We start from the raw sequence: 20313 nt of genomic DNA, 5'->3' as shown, positions 1-20313 counted from the left end.
CAAGAGTTGTCCTTTGTTGTTCAAGCACTGCCCTTTGCACCCACATGCGGAACTACATGGCAGGTCGTGTTTTTTGTACGTACAGCGAAGTGATGTTCTGGCAGTTTTGCATCCACACACCAAGATTTCGGTGCAGCCAGATGGAACATGATCCAGTGTCATTAGCTTGGATGTAAGGTGCGTTCAGTTTGATCATACTCCCACCCACTTTGCTCTGGTAGGGGTAGCTATGGTTTGGCGAATACAGTCTTGAGCCCCACCATGGCTTCGTAATGACTGCGTAGTATGTGCAGAGACAAACAGTTTTGCGTGAGTGGTAGTTTCTCAGGTTCACAGATTCGATGGAAAAGTTCTTCGCATAGATCATTGATACATGCAGCTGTCGTTGTTTGACTGTACATTTTGATGATAAACTTCTCAATATCAGCCATACCAATATCAGGATTGCCACCAAGATCTTTCAGTAGCTTGGGATACTTCAGGTATGTCTTCCAAGATGTTAGCTTGCCAAGATGTCCTATAGAACCGACTGGTTGTTACTGTCTGGTTGAAACCAGTCCATGCCGGTACATTCTGAAGATCAACTTTCATTCGACTCAGGATCCATGCAAGGTCAGTCTTTTTAGCTTCTGCTGACCTGCATGGTGGGCAGTGGAGACTCTCCTTTGTCAGAGTTTGGGTGAAAGATGGAGGGACATGTTATGGAGTAGCAACAGCAGTGGTGATGGGATGAAACTCTGGAGGGATATTCCGAAATTTTGTTCCTCTCCCTATTGTAGTCTTTCCTCAAACTTGTGGTCTAGGTGGACTTTGCTGAAATACAGCCATTAATTAGTGCGACATTAAGAGTTAGTGCGACATAAAGAATTGATTTCATCCCGTTTGATGTTAACTGGCTGTGCTATCAGCGCACCAAGTGCATCCTCTGTGGTGACGCTCGCAGGAATCACAAGCAATGGTTGATCGGGTTGCCTTTGCTTTCAGAAGAGCATTCTGTCTCCATAGTGCCTTTGTAATTTTTGTTTCAAAACATGTGTTCGACATAATGCATCAATAATACCAGAGTGTTGCAAGGTAAACATATTTCTCTGTGACAAGATCCACACTAGACATGACCACTTTAAAAGCCAATGTCTAGTATATATATATATGAGCTTTTGTAGTGGAACGTTGGTATCAAATTCATCCAGATCACCACGTTCGTTGAGACAGCGACGCTTCTGTGCCCTATGAATGCAGGAGCAATGATAATGAGCCTCATATGTTACCTCCGCCACCAAAGGTGGATGGAGGTTATGTTTTCACCCCTGTATGTCTGTCTCTCTGTCTGTCTGTTTGTTTGTCTGTCCGTTTGTGAACAAGATATCTCAGAAAGTTGTGGACGGATTCGGACGAAATTTGGCAGAGATCCAGATTCGGATCTGGCAACTATAATTTTTTAAGTGGTTCTTCACCATTGGGAGATAGGGCCAAAAACGATACATAGCAGGATATCTCAAAACATTGTGGATGGATTTGGACGAAACTTTGTGGACTGGTTGGGTGTCTGACAAGGACGATTCGATTCGATTTTTGTGAAGATCTGAATATGGATTCGGATATGAGAATTATTTATTTTTTAAAGTGATTCTTCACCATTGGGAGATAGGGCTAAAACCAACATATAGCAGGATATCTCAAAAAGTTATGGATGGATTTGGACAAAAGTTGGTGGAGAGGTTGGGTGTGTGACAAGGAAGAATCGATTCGATTTTGATGAAGATCTGGATCCGGATCCGGCTATTCGAATTTTTAAAGTGATTCTTCACCATTGGACATAGGGGCAAAAACGATACAAAGCAGGATATCTCAAAAAGTTGTGGATGGATGATTTCGATTAAATGTGATTCTGTATTGTGATTTTCTGGTTTTAAGCCATTTTCTCCAATCTTGCACTTGAGAGACTGGCCATACTTTGTATGGTCGTCGATCGTTTTTTCCACCTCATCTGAATGGACTCGATGTACCTTCTCATGCCCTAAAAGTCTGGCAATGAATGCACTTCATCCAGTTTATCTTAGGAACGGTTGTGCATGTGAAGGGTCGTGCACTGGAGCTTTCACCAAGACCAGAATCAGTCATTTCCACGGCCGTGGTGGATTTTGAATGTCGTGTTTTCACAATTTCTATATTGTTATGCTTCGTAAATAATGCATGGCATGACTTGTGCCACTTTTGTTGCTTACTCGAGAGATGGATATTCTGTCGTTGTCAAGTCTGATTTCAGTCTTACTATTATGTCTGTATTTTCATGTAGAATTCTGACATCTAATACTGAAACTACTCTCCCAATGCCTTACAGAATAGCATTATATGATGTTGAAACCTACACCAACAAAATTTTGGCAAAAAACGTAGTTTTTTTCATTTCCTGAATGGTGTAAAACTGGATTATCACAATATGTGGATTTAATATGCTTAGCGGGCATGACTATCTACAATTTGGTGCTATCTGTGCATATCCAGAGTACATATAAGTGCCTGTATTTGAGATTAATCGAATACTGAAATATCACGAATCGCGTACATGACGAGCCACATCAATATGTCCATAAGTCGGTGATTGAAACCTTCAGAGAATGACAACCGGGCATTTCTAGTCCTCAAAGGTCCCCTCTAGCCAAATAAATATGTTTTAGGTATATACACTGATGCTTGAACAGAATTGATGAAATGGGTGCCTGATTCCCACACTGGTGGAAGAAGGGCAGACCACTACACTGCTACTTCACCTCGATGGATAGTACTTTACCTCCTTTAACCTGTCATCAGATGTAATATCGTGTCAGCTTTTTAATCTGGTACTATATTATAAAATCGATAAAGGGGGATTTGGGATCCCCAGTCCACTGTTTTGAGAGATGTTTGAGTTAATTGTGTAAACTCTTGCATGCTGTAAGAAAACTTGGCCTGGCCGTTTATAGTGCCAGTTTTTGAAAGTGAACTTGCTCATACTTTTTCCAGAGGGTGTTCATGGGGAAGCATATAATGATAAACAAGGCCTCCTTTTTAATTTGATAGTGCAAATATGTTTAATTTTACTCGGTCATGTCCCATGTGCCAGAATCGCTTCTGATATTGTGTCGATCATCTTAGAGAAATGGCTGAAATGGATATTTTCTTTATTTCTCTATTCGGCCCTTCAATGTTTTCCTGCTTGTGCCTTCTTCCTCCCTAGCTATTGCAGTGAGGAGTGCCATTTGTCAGCCTGGCAACAGTACCACGCTGCAGAATGTCACATCCCTTCAGCAGACCTCCAGAACCTGGGCCTGTATGCACGCTTAGCCCTGAGAACTGTGTTAACAGCCGGGCCTCGTGGAATCCAAGGAGCTTTCTCTGCCGCACTTGACAGTTCGAGAATATATTTGGGTTCAGAGGAGCAAAGCAACTCGTGCAAATTAGGAGCTGGAGCTCGAGAAGCAATAATTCAATTGGATCACAAAGATGGAGAAAAGAAGACAGAGGATGAATTGAAAGAGGAATTTAATTCAGTTCCAGAATCTAGAGAAAATATGACTTCTTTTCTGGGTATGAGCGGACATGAAGGAAGAGGTTATAATACTTATGAGAGTGATAATGAAGAGGAATTGACCTCCATAGAGCGTTCGATACCTGGCTGCTGGGGAGATGGCATGTATTGTGCTGACTATCGGGCATTGTTTCATCTTGAGGCCCATCTGTCCAAGCGAAAGCCACATGAGCTCTTCTACTGGGCTTCCACAGCAGCAGCTCTCTGCCATTTGCTCCATATTCACAGCCTTTCTCAACCTCGTGACCTCTGGCCTTGTGAACGAGGTGATCGTGAAGAAGAGGCATCAGAGAGAGAGGACAGTGGACGAGGAGTACAAACAAAGGATAACTTGTCGAAAACTGTACAACTTGCTGGCATTTTGTTCATGAAGCACATTCTACAGCTGCAGTGTAATGGTGTTGCCATCATGGAACTGGTTGAGAACTCAGGTGAGGGTACTCCTTGTTTGTAATTGCCTGCTTTTACTATGTAGTTGGGCTAGGAATCTTCACAAGTTGGTATGCCAGATCACTCAAAAGGAGCAACGTGAAAATCTTTGCTTGGATTTGCAATAGTTTGGGTTGTTTCTGATGTGATGTCTTGATAAGTAAGAGACCATTATTTTCACCTGATCAATATGAACGAACCCAGCAGATGACTGTTAAATCCATGAAGGACGAAGGTTTAAATTGTAGTTAATATGCAAATACTTCTGCTGGAAAATAAAAAATGAATGAATAGAACATGGAATTACACTACAGGAAACAATTTCATACTTCTGTACAAAGTTTCATCAATAACTATCGTGTCTTTTTGGTGTGGCACTTTAGATTGTAGATTGGAATGGTTCTCTTCTCTCTGCTGCTTATTGTTATCCATTCCTTCTTGTTTGCCGCCCTCCATACCCATCATTGCTAAGCCAGCAATGTCCAAACTGATCAGCATATTGTTGAAGACGAAGTTAAACTGGGCACAAATATGACCGAGTCAAACGTGGTGGTGTACTCCGAACACCGCATCGCTCTCGCCATCTTCCCAAGTCTTTGTCTGCTCAACCATGCCTGTCGACCCAATGTTGTTTTGCATTTCTGTGGCCGGACAGCATATCTGAGAGCTGTGCAACCCATCGCAGCTGGCCAGGAATTGCTGCTATGCTACGGTATGTAATATTAATTGTACTGAAGTATCGGTTTTACATTACTTTGCTTCAGTTGCTGATGACATGAGAACCTGTTTCATCCTCTTCTGATTTATGGATTACTAGCGGTGCCTACAGGACGCTTCGCTGACGGACCAATTATTCGTCCTGTTTGCCAACATAAATTTACCCGTGTGAAGAGTGCTTTAACCTCAGCGTTGCTCAGGTAAAAAAAGGAAATTGTAATTCCCTTTGACAGCGCCACCAGGTGGCGCTACATGGTATGCATTTACAAAGAGTATTTGGCATTTATACCCCCTGCACCCCCCACATCCCCACGTGAGGCTGCAGCCACATAGCCTATGTCACCCCACACAAAGTTGTATTTGTACCCTGAGTTTGGAGTTTCTAACTTTAAAGATGTGTGTGAGAGAGAGAGAGAGAGAGAGAGAGAGAGAGAGAGAGAGAGAGAGAGAGAGAGAGAGAGAGAGAGAGAGAGAAAGAGAAAGAGAAAGAGAAAGAGAAAGAAAAAGAAAAAGAAAGAAAAAGAAAGAAAAAGAAAGAAAAAGAAAGAAAAAGAAAAAGAAAAAGAAAAAGCTCTTTTATTGTAAAGGTAAGAAAGTCATGCAAATAATAAGTCACCACAATTCAAAACATGTGCAGCCAAACAATAAAAACATCAAGCACTAAAATAAAAAAACTTAACAAACCATGATCAAGTTTACAAAACCCACCCTTTGCACACCATTTTTCCACAAAGGTTTGTAAATCATCTTTCATTTGGCAAAAAGAAAATTCCAAGCGTAACCTTGCCATGACTAGAGCCTTAAACACAATTACCACATCACATAAAATATCAGCATTTGCCAGGAGCTTTGCTTTTCTTGTTTTGTAGATTGCTAATTTTCCAAAAGAAATTAGCAAGAGCAGTCTCAGAGCGTTTTTTATAACTAAGTGGTGTTCCAAAGATAAAAACACGTGTAGAAAAAGAAAAGTTCATACGATTAAAAAAAGTTGATAAAAAACCAAAGAAGGGAGAGAGTCTTGCACAATCTACGTAAGCATGGAAAAGGTCTTCAGAAATCATACAAAAGGGGCATTCCACTGAATTATCCTCATTAAAACGATGTAATAAAACATTGGAGGGCAACACCATATGGGCGAGTCTCCAAGCAATATCACCAGTCCTTTTAACAATCGGTGAAACATACATTGCAGACCATTGCGGATGGGAGGGAGACCCAGAAGGCAGTTTCTCTTTCCATCGAGCCCCAAAAGAAAGAGGCTGTAACGAGGGAAACCGAACTGAGATACACAAACAATACAGTCTCTTTTTATCCTTGCTGGAAAGTGGCGATGAGGATAGCAAGATAGATGTTGTGGCGCTATCAGCTGGCAGGCTAGAGCTTGCACAGATCTGTGGTGGTGTATGGTGGCCACCAATGTTGGCGGTTGAGCTCAGGCCCAGGTGCCTAAAAACACACAGGATTTCCTGTAGGACCTTGGCTACGCTCCTCAAAGATCTGATGCCAGTTCTTACTTGAAGATGTCCTGCGGAGAACCAACTGTTCCTGTTACAGTCACGAAGGTCCCGAGTCGTTTTCACGCCAGCACTCACAAAACGTTGCACAAAGGCACGTGAGCGAGGAATAGCAGGAAAGAGGGCATTGTAGAAAAGGGGTTCCCGGAGGAACCTTTCACTGTTGTATGTCCCCATTTGGCGAGTTATTGAAATGGACCGCCAGACGTTCAAGACATCTTGGTAAAAGTCAGGGAGCAGCGAAGCATCGACATGTTGCAGCTCCATGAAGAAGAGTTCACAATTGTACCCAAGCATGCCGGCTTGTTTTAGTATACAGTTTGCATTCGATTTCCAGGGCAAGGCCTCCAGAAATATAAAACGACGAGCTGTAGAGACTCGGAAGGCCATCACCCGACAAAGAATGTCCACAAGCCCATGACCTCCTTCTGCCAGTGGGAGGCAAATAGTCTCTGGCTTTAGCCAGTGTTTGCCATCCCAAAAGAAGTCAAGTAAACATTTTTGGATTGACGACACCAACGTTGCAGGTGGCTGCAAAGCAATCATTTTATGCCATAAGAGAGGGGCCACCAGGTTGTTAATGACCAGGGCACGACCTCGGAAAGGCAAAGTCGACAAAATTCCTCTCCATCTGTTTAATTTGTTGCTGATTTTGTGGAGCAAACCATCCCAATTCCTTTTGACAAAGCCTGGGGTTCCAAGGTAAACACTGAGGTATTTCACACCTTCTTTTTCCCATGTCAAATTCATAGGGAGAATTGGAAGGGCAGAAGGTGGCGTAACGCCGACCCAAACTGCTTTACATTTCGACCAATTAATTTGCGTTGTACATGCTTGAGAGTATACCCGTAGGCACTCAAATAGCAGAGCAATGTCATTACTGCTGCGAACAGCAACACATACATCATCAGCATAGGCCGAAATGATAACAGGATTTTCTGATGGAGTCACTGAAAATCCCATAAGAGAAGATCGTAAACGAATCAAAAGGGGCTCAATGCAAAGAGAGTACAAGATTCCAGATAAGGCACAGCCTTGCCGAATTCCCCTCCCAATCCGCAAAGGTGAACAGAGACCATCATTGATTTTGATCAAGCTAAAAATGTGATTATACAATAAGGATACATATGAAATAAAGGATGCCCCAAAACCAAATTGCTTTAAAATGTGAAACAAATACTCATGATTAACAGAGTCAAAAGCCTTTTCTTGGTCAATAAAAAAGAGACCGGTATGTTGTTGTTGAAATGCACACACATCCCACAGGTCTCGTACCAAAAAAATGTTATCGTGCATAGATCTGTGCATAACACAGTATGATTGATCCTGATGTATAACTGTGCTTAGAACAGTCTTTACACGGTTAGCTAGCGTTTTGGCAAAAATCTTGTAATCTGTGCAGAGAAGAGAGATTGGACACCAGTTCTGTATCAATTGCAGGTCGTTTTTCTTAGGGATAAGGCAAACAACTGCATGCCGACAACTAAGGGGTAACAATCCCTCACGCAGACTGTATAAAACCACTGAGTGCAAAGCAGGACCAAGCATGTCCCAAAAGGTTTTATAAAATTCAGCTGGTAGCCCATCAAAACCAGGAGCCTTATGATCAGCAAGGCCATCGAGCGCAGTTTTAAGTTCACCGAGAGTAATGTTCTCATCCAAGACATGCCGTTGATGCTCATCTATCTGCGGTAAATTGGTCGTAATATTCTGCATTGCAGGCACATCATTGGGCTTAAAGTAAAACACATTCTCAAAATAAGACCGAACAAAATGAACAATCTCCGTATTATCACTAAGAATATGCCCATCACTAGCCCGAAGACTAAGCATTTGCTGGCTCGCCTTCGTCGTCTTCTCAAACTTAAAGAAATCTTTACAACATGTCTGACGACAGTAAACCATTCACTCTCAGCCTGACTAAGGCACCAATACCATTTTCTTGAATTAATTCCTTAAGCAGAGTTTGTTTTTCAAAGAGGAGTTGACACCGTCTTTCATCACTGAGGACCTCAGCACCTTCCTGCAATCGTAGAATTTCTTGTTTCAAGGCATCAATACATAATTGTTTACTTTGAGAGCAATTGGTTTTGTATTGCTGACAGAAAACACGGATCTGCGCTTTAGCATAGTCCCACCACTGACAGAGATTTAGGAAACGATGTTGGAAATCCACAACCTTGTCCCAAAAAACCACAAAGGATGATTTAAAGAAAGGATCGCTCAGAAGTGAGGTGTTAAAGGACCAATACAGGGTGCGGCGTTTGAAACGAGGAAAAGAAAAGCACAGTTTTACCAAAGAATGGTCAGAGAAGCCTGAAGGGACAATAGCCGTATATGTCACAAGATTGACAGCAGAGTTAGGAATGTAAAATTTATCAAGACGAGCAAGTGAAAGACGATTTAGTAAAACCCGACACCAGCTAAATTGCTGCAGGTTTGGGTGTTGTTGCCGCCATACATCGTTGAGGTCATGCCGCAAAATTATACTGGAAAGAGGCCTACTTCAAGCTGGATGTGGCTCTGCACTGTTCCTATCTAAAGTTGGGTTTAAAGTACGGTTAAAGTCACCCCCTAAGCACAACAACGTATCAGAAGAGAGGTGTCTCAGGAAATTAAAGGACTGATTAAAAAAAGTTCCTCTATCTGTGCTATCGCTTGGAGCATAGACGTGTTAACAAACATAAATCGTTGCTGATTGTATTCAAACGCTACAGAGGCTAGATAGCCTGGTACGATTTCCTTAAAGATGGGGGGGGAGACAGACAAACGTGAACTGACAAAAAAAGCAATACCCGCACTCACAGAATCTGTATTACTAAAAAACCAAGTGCCAATCAGCTGTTGCTGCCAATCAGCCATGCAGTCTGCATGGCACGAGTTTCTTGCAATAAAAGTACATCAATCTTTTCCCTCCTGGCTAATTGCACAGTTTGGGACCGACGCAGCTGACTGCGCCCACCATTAATGTTCAAGCTTGCTATGTTCATAGAAACATAGGCAGCAACACAGTCATTACAGGTTTAATTCTTTCCTTGCTGTGACAAGGTACCTCTTCAGTCTTTTCAGTGATTGATCAGAAATATGAAGGGCCGCAGATTGTTGTACAACTTCCTGAGCCCCACTAATGAAGGTGTGAGTATCAACGAAGAAATCGCAGATTTTCACGCGCTTTTTACGGTAAGTTGTTTGTAGGAAATCCACGATTTCAGCAGGAGGGACAGAGCCTCCAGAGACATGCTCCGATGAGAAGTCGGCCTCACCATTACTCAGTGAGGCAACGGAAGAACCCCCATCAGAGTCACAATCATTGCATTGAGAGTCCATTGCCGAGGCAACGGGCTTATCGACGCGAAAATCTGAGACTTCAGCACTATCACCCTGCTGACCATGAGCTTGAGAAGGCTCAGCTGCCTCAATGGAGGATTCCACAGACAGATCACTAGTTCCAACACAAGCTTCAGCAGGGGACACACATGGAGGCTCAACCTCACATGGAGGTTTACCCTCAGAACACTGGAGAGACTCAGGTGCTGTCTGGCCAACACATACATTTTCAGCATTTATCACATTACCCTCAGAGTATTCTGAAGGCGGGGGAGGTTGAGGAATTTCCTCAACTGGAGGAAACTGCTGAGGAGGAGGTCGCGCTCCACCATAACCTTCACTAACCACTTGAGCAAAGGTTGGAGGACCGGCCAAGACCTTATTATCAGGCTCGTTGAGGTCGCTAGAAGGTGGGAGGGTTCTTTTCCTGGTTCTCTGTTTGTCTACAATGGGGTTTGCATCAGCACCATCCATACTGTTTACATCATCGACAACGATCTCAGTAGAGCCTTGCTGTTCATCACCATTCAGGCTAGTGACTCTATCTGTGGACTTTTTCGGGCACGAGTCTTTTAAATGACCATATTGACCACATTCAAAACAGACTAGAGACTCTGTGGAGACAAAGACCCGATAAGTGTGACCTTCGACCTTGAAGGGCAATACCGCATTTAAAGAGGTTACACCACGCGGTAAGATCATATAAACAAAACGACGAAAGGACGTGACGTGTTTTAAACGGTTATTTTTTCCTCGTACAGGAACCATTGTAACTGAAGAGACGACAGAACCAAGTTTGTTTAGTTCAGTAACCAGGTCTTTGTTCTTAAGGAACGGAGGAGCGTTAGAGAGAGAAACCCGAACTGCCGGCGTGTCGAGTGGACAAACCTGAACAAACACGTCGGGAGCAAAGAAGATCCCGTGCTCGACTATTTGAGCAACCATGGGCACTGTGGAAACAAAGATTACCACGCGTTTATTCATGCGAGAAGCCACTTTTACATTATCCAAACCGATTAACTCTCCGACCGCAAGGATAATGGCCTCCACATCGATTCCCGACGGAGGTGAGCAAACTAACCCATGCTTCCGGGTTAGCGCTTCAAGAGACGTGTAACGAGAGCTATCCGCCATCGTTTACACGTTTAAACAAAGGATAGATGTATAAAGGGTTAATGAAGCCAAAAAGCTCCAGTAAACAAACGAAAAATAAAAATATTTACGAAAAAAGAAACGGAAAAAGTATTATGATTTGTAACACGAGGCGAAAGAAACCCGAAGAGGGAACCGCCCTAAGGGGGAACCTTTACCGGTCTCACCACGTGTGCTCTCTCACTTTCTCACTCTCAAGAGGGGGGAGGGATGATAACGTGGAAGGGTGACACACAAAAGACGGAACAAAGGTGAGAAAAGGTAAGGGGAGGGTAAAGATACAAACCACGAGCACGGAGCTACAATGCCAAGACACGAACAGACGCCATGACACCGCACCGACAGCCGATAGGTGGCGAGAGAGAGAGAGAGACAGAGAGAGAGAGAGACAGAGAGACAGAGACAGAAGTTGAATTTGCAACACCATTAATTTCACAAAAAAAAACACACCAGGTCAAGTTACATTTTTACAGGAGAGAAAAAAAACTAGAAAAAAAAACAACAGTTCTTAATGTTAAAAAGAAAAGTACAAATTCGATTCATTCACAACACATAAGGCTTCATTAATACACCATTTGCACTCAAAGAGTTTGACATTTTCATTCGCCACATAATAATCAAACTCTAACCTTATTCTTGCAGACACCAGCCCTTTGAACATAGGAACAACATCAAACCCATGCCCATTATCAATTTTAATTTTCCTTGATTTATATATTGAATATTTTGCTACAGCAGCTAAGAAGTTTAGGAGAACACCAGAGTCCTTGCAGGAGGGGCTGAAAGATAAACCAAAAATAAAAGAATGTGAAGTAAAAGGAAAAGACAACTGATCAAAAAGGTGTGTGAGAATCAAGAAAAGAGGTATTAGTCTTTCGCATTTCACATAGGCATGAAAGAGATCCTCCTGTACACAGAAGGGGCATGCTACTGGCACTGAGCTGTCAAGGTGATGAACAAAGGTGTTCGTAGGGAGAGCCCAATGTGCTAGTCTCCACTGGATATCTGCGAGGAACCCGTAAATGGGTAGTTTGTACATATTAGGCCACAGTGGCGTGGCAGGAGACCCTGGCCCTAACCTTTCTGACCACAAGGCCACTCGTGCCACTCCGGAGAAGGGTGATGCTTGGTTTTCTCGAAGGAGCTTGTGAATACCCGCCTTTGTTACCAAGTGAAAATGAGATACAAGTTCACCATTCGACTGGAGAGCTGGGAGCACCTTAATTTCAGGGAAAGACAGCCGAAAATCCTCGACATTGTTTATACCTTCCCAGCCAATATTTAACTCCTTAAACTTCCTCTTGACGATGCGTATAATTTGGCTGACAATACGCACGGATCTTAAACCAAGAATGGCCGCCACCCTGCCAGCAGACATCCATTTTGTCCCAGATGTATCCCTCAGGTCACAAACTTTGCCAATTCCTCCTTGAGTAAATTTCCTAATCAAAGTCGGACTATGAGGAATGCATGGAAAAAAACCTGTTAGAGAAAATAGGCTCTTGGATAAACATCCGGCAATTATAAGCCTCAAGGCAACGATGAACCCCAAAACCTTTCCAAACTCTCAGCAAACCCTGATAAAAAGTTGGGATTGAAACTAAGCTGACACGGTCAAGATTCACCAGGAACAAGTGCCTATCATAACACAGGCCTCCCGCTTGTTGCAACAAGAAAAACGAAAATGAGCGCCAGGGCAGCTCTTCAGCATACAACAGACGTTGCACAGACTGTAGGCGAAAAGCCATAAGCCGAGTGGACACATCCACAATTCCATGTCCACCCTCCTTCCGAGGATGGTACAGTATTTGCGGCCAAAGCCAGTGGTATCCATTCCAAAAGAAATTAACCAGGACCTGCTGGATGGCTGGTATCAACTCCTTGGGTGGCCGCAAGGCAATTAGTTTATGCCATAATATTGCTGCTATCAAGTTATTTATAACAAGAGTTATAAATGACAATTATAACCTTAAATTTGACCTTATAATGGTCCTTATAACAATTAAACCTTAAATAATGACAATTATAATGACAATTATAAATTAACAATGACAATTATAACCCTAACCCTAACCCTAACCCTAACCCTAACCCTAACAACAACCCTAACCCTAACCCTAACCCTAACCCTAACTCTAACCCTAACCCTAACCCTAAGCCAAGATGGCCTTTATAAGAAAGAGATCACAGCAGTCCTTCCCATCGTTTCAACCGGTGTGTAATTTGTTCAATCATTCCTTCCCAGTTCTTCGTTTCTACTTCCTGGTTGCCGAGATAGACACCAAGATATTTGACCCCATCTGTTTTCCACTCTAAATTATGTGGGAGTGACGGTGGCAGTGTTAAAGAAAGGTTATCTGAACCGCACCATAAGGCTCTTGCCCCAATTTACTCTTGCCCCAATTTACTTCGGCGGAAGAGGCCGCAGAGTAGTCTTTAAAGCAACGCTGCACCGCAGCAACACTACTTGGGCCCTTAATCAGAACACATACATCATCAGCATAAGCTGTGACCACAAATCTTGAACCAAAAACGGCTCCCACATCCTGAGGTATTCGCTGCCTGATGGATGCTAAGAGTGGTTCAATGGAAATTATATACAGAAGTCCAGAAAGGGGACAACCTTGACGGATACCCCGACGGAAAGGAAAAGGGGGACATAAACTGTTGTTTACTTTCATCATGCAGGAGATGTTAGTGTATAACAGCTTAACATAGGAAATGAAAGTTTCGCCAAAACCCATCCGCTCCAGAACAGAAAACAAATATGTATGATCAACACGATCAAAAGCCTTTGTTTGGTCAAGAAACAACAACCCAAAACTGGCACGCAAGTACTTATTACAAGAAATAATATCCCTTATCAGAAAAATATTGTCATAAATTGACCTTCCTGGTACACAGTAGGTCTGGTCAGGGTGCACAATAGAGCTGATCACAGTTCCCAAACGGTTTGCTAAGGCCTTCGACAAAAGCTTGTAATCCGCACACAGCAATGAGACAAGCCGCCAGTTCTCGACTAGTTGAGTGTCCCCAGCCTTTGGCAACAGGCAAATGACTGCTCTTCTGCAGGACAGGGGAAGCTCTCCAACATGAAGGCATTCATCAAATACCTCAAGCAGGTCAGGTCCCACAAGTTTCCAAAAAGTCTTATAGAACTCTCCGGCCAAACCATCAATCCCAGAGGCTTTACCATCCTTCAAGCTCCGCATAGCAGTTTCAAGTTCAGCAGCCGAAACTGACATGTTCAATGTGCGTTGCTGGTCTTCCTCAAGTCTTGGAAGCCCAGTAGTCAGCTCCTGCAAGATCTCATTACTTATGCTCTGGGGGGAGTACAAGTTTGTATAAAAACCCTTCAAAACAGACTTAATCTCCTGTTGGGAGGTCACTATTGACCCATTAGCAGCACGTAGCCCGTGAATCTGTTGTGATTTTTTGACAGAGTTCTCCAAACCAAACAAGGCCTTATTTGGCATATCCAACGTTAAATAACTCATTCTCATGCGTACCAGGGTGCCCATTGCTCACTGCCGTACCAGTTCAGTCAACATTGCCTTTTTAGTCCATAGCAGCCGGTCACCTGTAGTGTCTTTCCCAGCCGTATTAATGTTTTCCTCCAGGGCTGCAATTTCAGCCTTTAATGAATCAATCGAGAGATTTTTCAATTTAGTGGCATAAAGACTATATTGTTGACAGAACGATTTGACCTGACCCTTTGCGAGGTCCCACCACAGTCGAAGGTTAGCATGTTCAAATTTGGAGGACCGAATTCTTTCCCACACGGTTCGATAAGCCTCTTTGAATCTCATATCATTCAGCAGGTGGGTATTAAGTGACCAATACGCACTACCACCTGAGGTCAGAGGCAAATTAAAACCCATTGAAACCAGGTAATGGTCTGTGAAACCAGTTGGGAGTATCTGGGTTGTGGCCATCACATTTAGCATTGGCTTATTCATGTAGAATCTGTCTAGCCTTGCCATTAATATCCTCCCATCATGGCATCTGCACCACATATAGCACCGTGAAGTTGGGTGTTGCAACCTCCAAACATCTTTCAAATGCTGATTTTTGATGATGTTCTCCAAAATCCTCGTAGAAGCCGGATGGGGTTCATGACCGGTCCTGTCTACGGAAGGATTGATAGTGCAATTGAAATCACCAGCAATACAGATGAAAGCGGTTGTATCCAGTCCTTTTACAAAGTCATGCAGAGTGGAAAAAAACACTTCTTTCCATGGGCTCACTCGGTGCATATACGTTTACAATGATGATCCTTTGCGTGTTGCAATAGAAATCCACCGCTATCAGATGTCCCTTATAAATTTCCTTAAAGACAATCTTCCGAGCAGGGATTCTATCACTCAAGGCGATGGCAACACCAGCTTTGGGTGTGGTAAAACCACTCAGCCACCACTGCCCTCGATAAAGTTTTCCCCATTCAGCAACCAGGGTGTTCGTAGCATGAGTCTCCTGTATCAGGATGATGTCGGCTTTCACCCTCTCCATCGCCTGAATTGTCTGAATTTTTCGTAAGGGGGTACAACCCCCATTGATATTCAGGGATGCGATACATATCTCTCGCAAAGCCATTTACAAAGGTAACTCACCCTCCGCCTGCAATTCCTTATTCGCCTTTGTGACCGCTTTCCGAAGACGCTGAAATTGGGCCTCCGAGATTTCCATTGGGTCATTTCTTTGCAGGAGGGGTCTTGCAGCCCTGATGAAAGTTTTCACATCGGGAAAATGGTCTTTGATCACAACATAGCATTGCCTAAACGTCTCGTTTAGGAAACTGATGACGTTTTCCTTTGTTGCTTCCATCTGTTCTTCTCCCTGATGATCATTCACAGACACAAGGCTTTGAGCTTCCTCATCCAGCTCCCTAACCACATCAACGTTGAAACTCCTTTGTTGTGTGTCAGGAGCTGGCCCACCTTCTGTGTCATCACCACTGCAGTCTTCTTGTTGCATCACCAGGGGCACATCTGTGCCACCACTGCTGCCTATTATAGGTCTGCTTGGACCATCATCCTTGGTCGTTTCAACCGGATGTGAGCAACAACCGTTATCACTCAGGCCCTGGGACTGCTCGTTGTCACAAGGGACAATGGTGCCATCATCACAACCAATACTGGTGCATTGATTTTCTTCAACAAGAGCAAGGGGTGAAGTCCTACTCTCCTCTGTTTCGTCACCACCCTGCCCAGCTTGCCGAGAATCATCAGGATAGTCTGAGATACTGTTTGTTTGTACGAGTATCACTTTGCTACCTTTGCCTTCCACCTCGGCGCTCAAAAAGGTACGTTTTAGGTTCCTCTTAGCCTCGGTGCCTTTCATCAATACCTCCTCAAAAACCATATTATCTTGAGGTTGCAGCCTCTTGTCCACATCGACTGGGTGCTCCCCTGCTGCACTAACCTCAGCAACACCGCCACCACTTGCCACACCCTGGTCTTCTGGTGTGGATGTCTGTACTCCACCAGGCTCATGAACGGGGGGCACTGCATCAGTCACAGGGGGGGCCGACCCAGCTGCTGTGGCGTACGTCTTCTTGGCGTCTGGGCAATACTGCTTAGTGTGTCCGTGTGCTCCACATCCATAGCAGATCAAGGTCTCGGTCGCCATGAAGATTCTATATTCATGTTTGCCTACTTTAAAGGTGTGGGAGGTGTTCAACTGCTTCGCTGCATCTTTTAAAACAACAAAACAAAAACGTCTAAACAATTGTACATGCTTCAACCTGCCATTTCTCATACGTAGAGGAACCCTAATGATTCGAGAGACGACAGTGCCAAACTCACCTAGTTTGTGTAGGATTTCCTCATTTCCTAGAAAAGGTGGAACATTGCTCAAAATGACTTTAACTGCCGGTGTGTCCATCGACGACACAGGAACAAACAGATCGTTTCCCAAGGTCAAACCATTCTGCACAACAATATCGGCCAGACTTATTTGCGAAACAAAAACCACAATTTTGTGATTCATACGAGACGCGACACGAATGTTACTCACGTCGATCAAATCCCCAATCGCGAGCAAAATGTCATCCATTTCAACTCCCTCCGGCGGGACAAGGCACAGCCCGTGCTTACGCGATAAACCCTCATCGGTAACACGATCGGCAGGCCTTTGGCTACTCCTATTAGCCATATCATCAAAGGAGAAACGAAGTGAAAGCAAATAGATTTGTATAATCCCAAAAAAAAGAATAGAAAAATATATATATTAAATAAACTAAAAAAACGAAAGCACGGTTTAAACCACGTTAGGAAAAAACGTGGTTTAAACAAACCCTCACCGTGCTGGCTCTCCCTCTCTCTGTCTCGAAAGAGGGGAAAAAGAGGGACAGGTGGTAACGAAGCAGGAAGGGAGGAAAAAGGTCAACAGACACGACAAAAGTACAAAAGGAAAAAAACAAAGGAAAGGGAAAGGTAAAAATGGAGGTGGGGAGAGGACGAAAACAACACGAGCCAGGAGCTACAACACACAAACACGAGCACACGCCATCTTGCCACGCCCAACAACAGACGGCCAGCAGGGGGCGAGAGAGAGAGAGAGAGAGAGAGAGAGAGAGAGAAAGAGAGAGAAAGAGAGAGAAAGAAAGAGAGAGAAAGAGAAAGAAAGAGAAAAAAAGAAAAAGAAAAAAAAGAATATATATAAATGAATGGCATTTATATATAGCCTAGCAGAGCCTACCCATCACTTCGCCGATGGACCAATTAGTCGTCCTGTTTGCCAAGGTAAATTTACCCATGCACAGAGTGCTTTTACCTCAACGTTGCCCAGGTAAAAAAAAAGGGAAATTGTAATAACCTTTTCCACCTTCTCAGGTGCAAAATACACAGAGTCCAGGAGCAGTTGGGTATGACAGAGAAGAAAGGGTTGGGGGGGGGGCATAATATTTGGAAGCAAACACAGAAATGTGGCATTCGGCCCTCTTACAAGTGCAGTCGGCTGTGATTCCATTTGAAGGGATGGAAAGGGATCATACTCCATAGACAGACTTAACAAGGCTCCACCGGGTTTTAGAGGAGGGAGACAAGTTTTAAAGTTCATTTTTGAGGTTGAACAGATGTTGTTTTCTGACTCTCCTGAGAGTGGACACACACTTGTTGAAGACGTTTTGGAATGCACTGAGATTGCCTTCTTTATATTAGCCTTCCAGGAAGAGAAGGCAAGTTGTTTCAGAGCAACTGCCTCACCACAGGATTCACTTCACCATTTGTGGGAAGATGGATAGGGTAAATGAAGACGAGATGGGATGCCTCCATGCATTGTAGAGAGCAGGTTTCTGTGGAAGGATTCCCAGGCTGAGTTAGCAAATGGGGCAGTAGATATGGGACACCAATCCTGAAGAGAGATGGCTGCTTGCAGTCCCTGCCAATTTGCCTGAGTGAAATGCCAGACACCGGCGTTGAGGCAGCTCTCTAAGAATACCCAGAGAGATGTTCACTTTCACAAACACGTGAACAGATGAACCAATTGCAGCAGAGGAAGAGCAGAAGAAATTTGCGGGAAAGTTAGGCATCACTAATTCCAGAAGGGAGGATTTGCCATTGGGAGAAATCTGGGTTGGAAAGTTCACAGATTGAGTCAGTCCCATGGAGTCACAGAAGTCCTTTGCTGAAGTGCCATGGCTGGTGAGAGAGGTACTAACACCCAGCCAAGTTGCATGGTGACAAATGAAATTGCCACATATGAGGAAGAGAGAGTTGGGATGAATGGTTTAGTTTGTCCATGTTGTCTGAGAGTGAGATGTAGATGGAGTTGTCACTGTTAAGAGGATGGTGCAACACACAGATGAGCAAGTGGTGGAAGTGGAGGGGAAGTTGCAGCCAGAGCTACTCTTGGGGAATGGGTGGCATGAGATCAACACATGGGCAGTGAGCAACTGAGTTCTTGATGTTGGTGCAATTCTGCTGCCAGGGTGTGGTTCAGGCCTATCAAATGTGAGGAGACAATAACTGGGGAGAGACCCTAAGGAGTCGGGGACGCCCTGTGGGAGGAAGGATTCTGTTAAAAAGGTAATGTCTGGTTTATCGGTAGTGGCCTGGATTGAGACATCTGTCAGGTTAGAGCAGAGACCTCATTTAGTTAAGACTAAATGGTTAGAGTCCCCCTCGGAAAGTTTGAGTGTGAGGGAAGCGGGGGAAGGATTGAGTGTGTGGGATGCGGGGAAAGGATTGAGTGTGTGGGATGCGGGGGAAGGATTGAGTGTGTGGGATGCGGGGGAAGGATTGAGTGTGTGGGATGCGGGGGGAGGATTGAGTGTGTGGGATGCGGGGGAAGGATTGAGTGTGTGGGATGCGGGGAAAGGATTGAGCGTGTGGGATGTGGGGGAAGGATTGAGTGTGTGGAATGAAGAGGGCTGTTGTAATGATTGTCATGAAGCTTTGAGTGGGTGGGGTGGAGGTGGATGCTTATTCTGATTCCAGATTCTCAACTTTGGCAAATGGAGATAAAGATCATTGGATGGGAGATAAGATCCCTTGTTGAAGCATGGAACAACACTAAGCTGTACATGTGGGTGGGGGGTGGGGGGGGGGGGCGAGGAACCAAGCAACGAGCGGACAAACACCTCTGAAAAGTAATCGTTGTGAAGAAGAAGAAGAGGAAATACAGTCACGTGAAAAAGTAAGTACACTCCATGGAAAGTTTTGACTTTTTCAACATATTTCAACATACAGCTATTTGATCTTCATTTCAACAATATTGATAGATAAAGGTGATATAATATAACAAATATCATGAAACATTTACATTTTGTAGTCCATTGTATAATTAAAATAAACATAAATGCAAATTTTGCATGTGGAAAAAGTAAGTACACCCCTACATTTATCACTACTTCAAATACCTAAAATTAGAATCAGGAGCACCAGCTCAGATGCAAATGATTAGAACATCGTTGGAGAGGATCTTGGAGGAACCTGTCTTGTTTAAACCTCAGACATTTAGTTTGGTTTGCTCTTTGTTGTTGAAGTGTGCGGCGTCACCATACCTCGATCAAAAGAGCTCTCTGAGGCCTTCAGAAAGAAGGTTACAGATGCCTGCGAGTCTGGGAAGGGATTTAAAAAGATCTCCAAACAATTTGAAATCAATCATTCGACTGTCCGGAAGATCATCGACAAGTGGAGAAGATTCCAAACAACTGCCAACTTGTTCAGGCCAGGCCGCCCCAGCAAGTTCAACCCGAGAGCAGACCGCAAGATGCTGAAAGAAGTCTCTAAGAACCCCAGAATGTCACCACGGGACCTACAGGTAGCTCTTGCCACTGTTGATGTCAAAGTGCACGAGTCTACCATTAGAAAGAGGCTGCACAAATTTGATCTACATGGGAGGTGTGCCAGGAGGAAACCTTTGCTGTCCAGAAAGAACATCAGGGCAAGACTAAAGTTTGCCAATTAACACCTAGGCAAAGACCAGCACTTCTGGAACAATGTGCTCTGGACAGATGAGTCAAAGGTAGAGCTATTTGGCCACAGTACCAGAAGACATGTTTGGCGAAAACCAAAGACAGCATTTGACCACAAGAACCTGATACCAACTGTAAAGCATGGTGGTGGAAATATTATGGTTTGGGGCAGCTTTGCTGCATCAGGG

General features: G+C 43.9%; 1 protein-coding gene across 6 annotated transcripts in view; it reads left to right on the top strand.

Moving 5' to 3' along the window:
- Nucleotides 1-20313, top strand: part of SMYD4 (SET and MYND domain containing 4) — an 88548-nt gene that overhangs the window by 49515 nt on the left and 18720 nt on the right. For all 6 annotated transcript variants that reach the window (XM_078780206.1, XM_078780207.1, XM_078780209.1 and 3 more), the window contains 2 exons: nucleotides 3218-3999; nucleotides 4470-4709. In XM_078780206.1, the coding sequence (XP_078636332.1) occupies nucleotides 3218-3999; nucleotides 4470-4709 (1022 nt within the window). The remainder of the gene's footprint in view (nucleotides 1-3217; nucleotides 4000-4469; nucleotides 4710-20313) is intronic.

This window comes from Myxine glutinosa, chromosome 6, assembly GCF_964187855.1.
Source record: "Myxine glutinosa chromosome 6, kmMyxGlut1.1, whole genome shotgun sequence".
NCBI classification, from domain to species: Eukaryota; Metazoa; Chordata; class Myxini; order Myxiniformes; family Myxinidae; genus Myxine; species Myxine glutinosa.
Note: the sequence above shows the minus strand (reverse complement) of the source record. Positions and strands in the feature narration are given on the sequence as shown.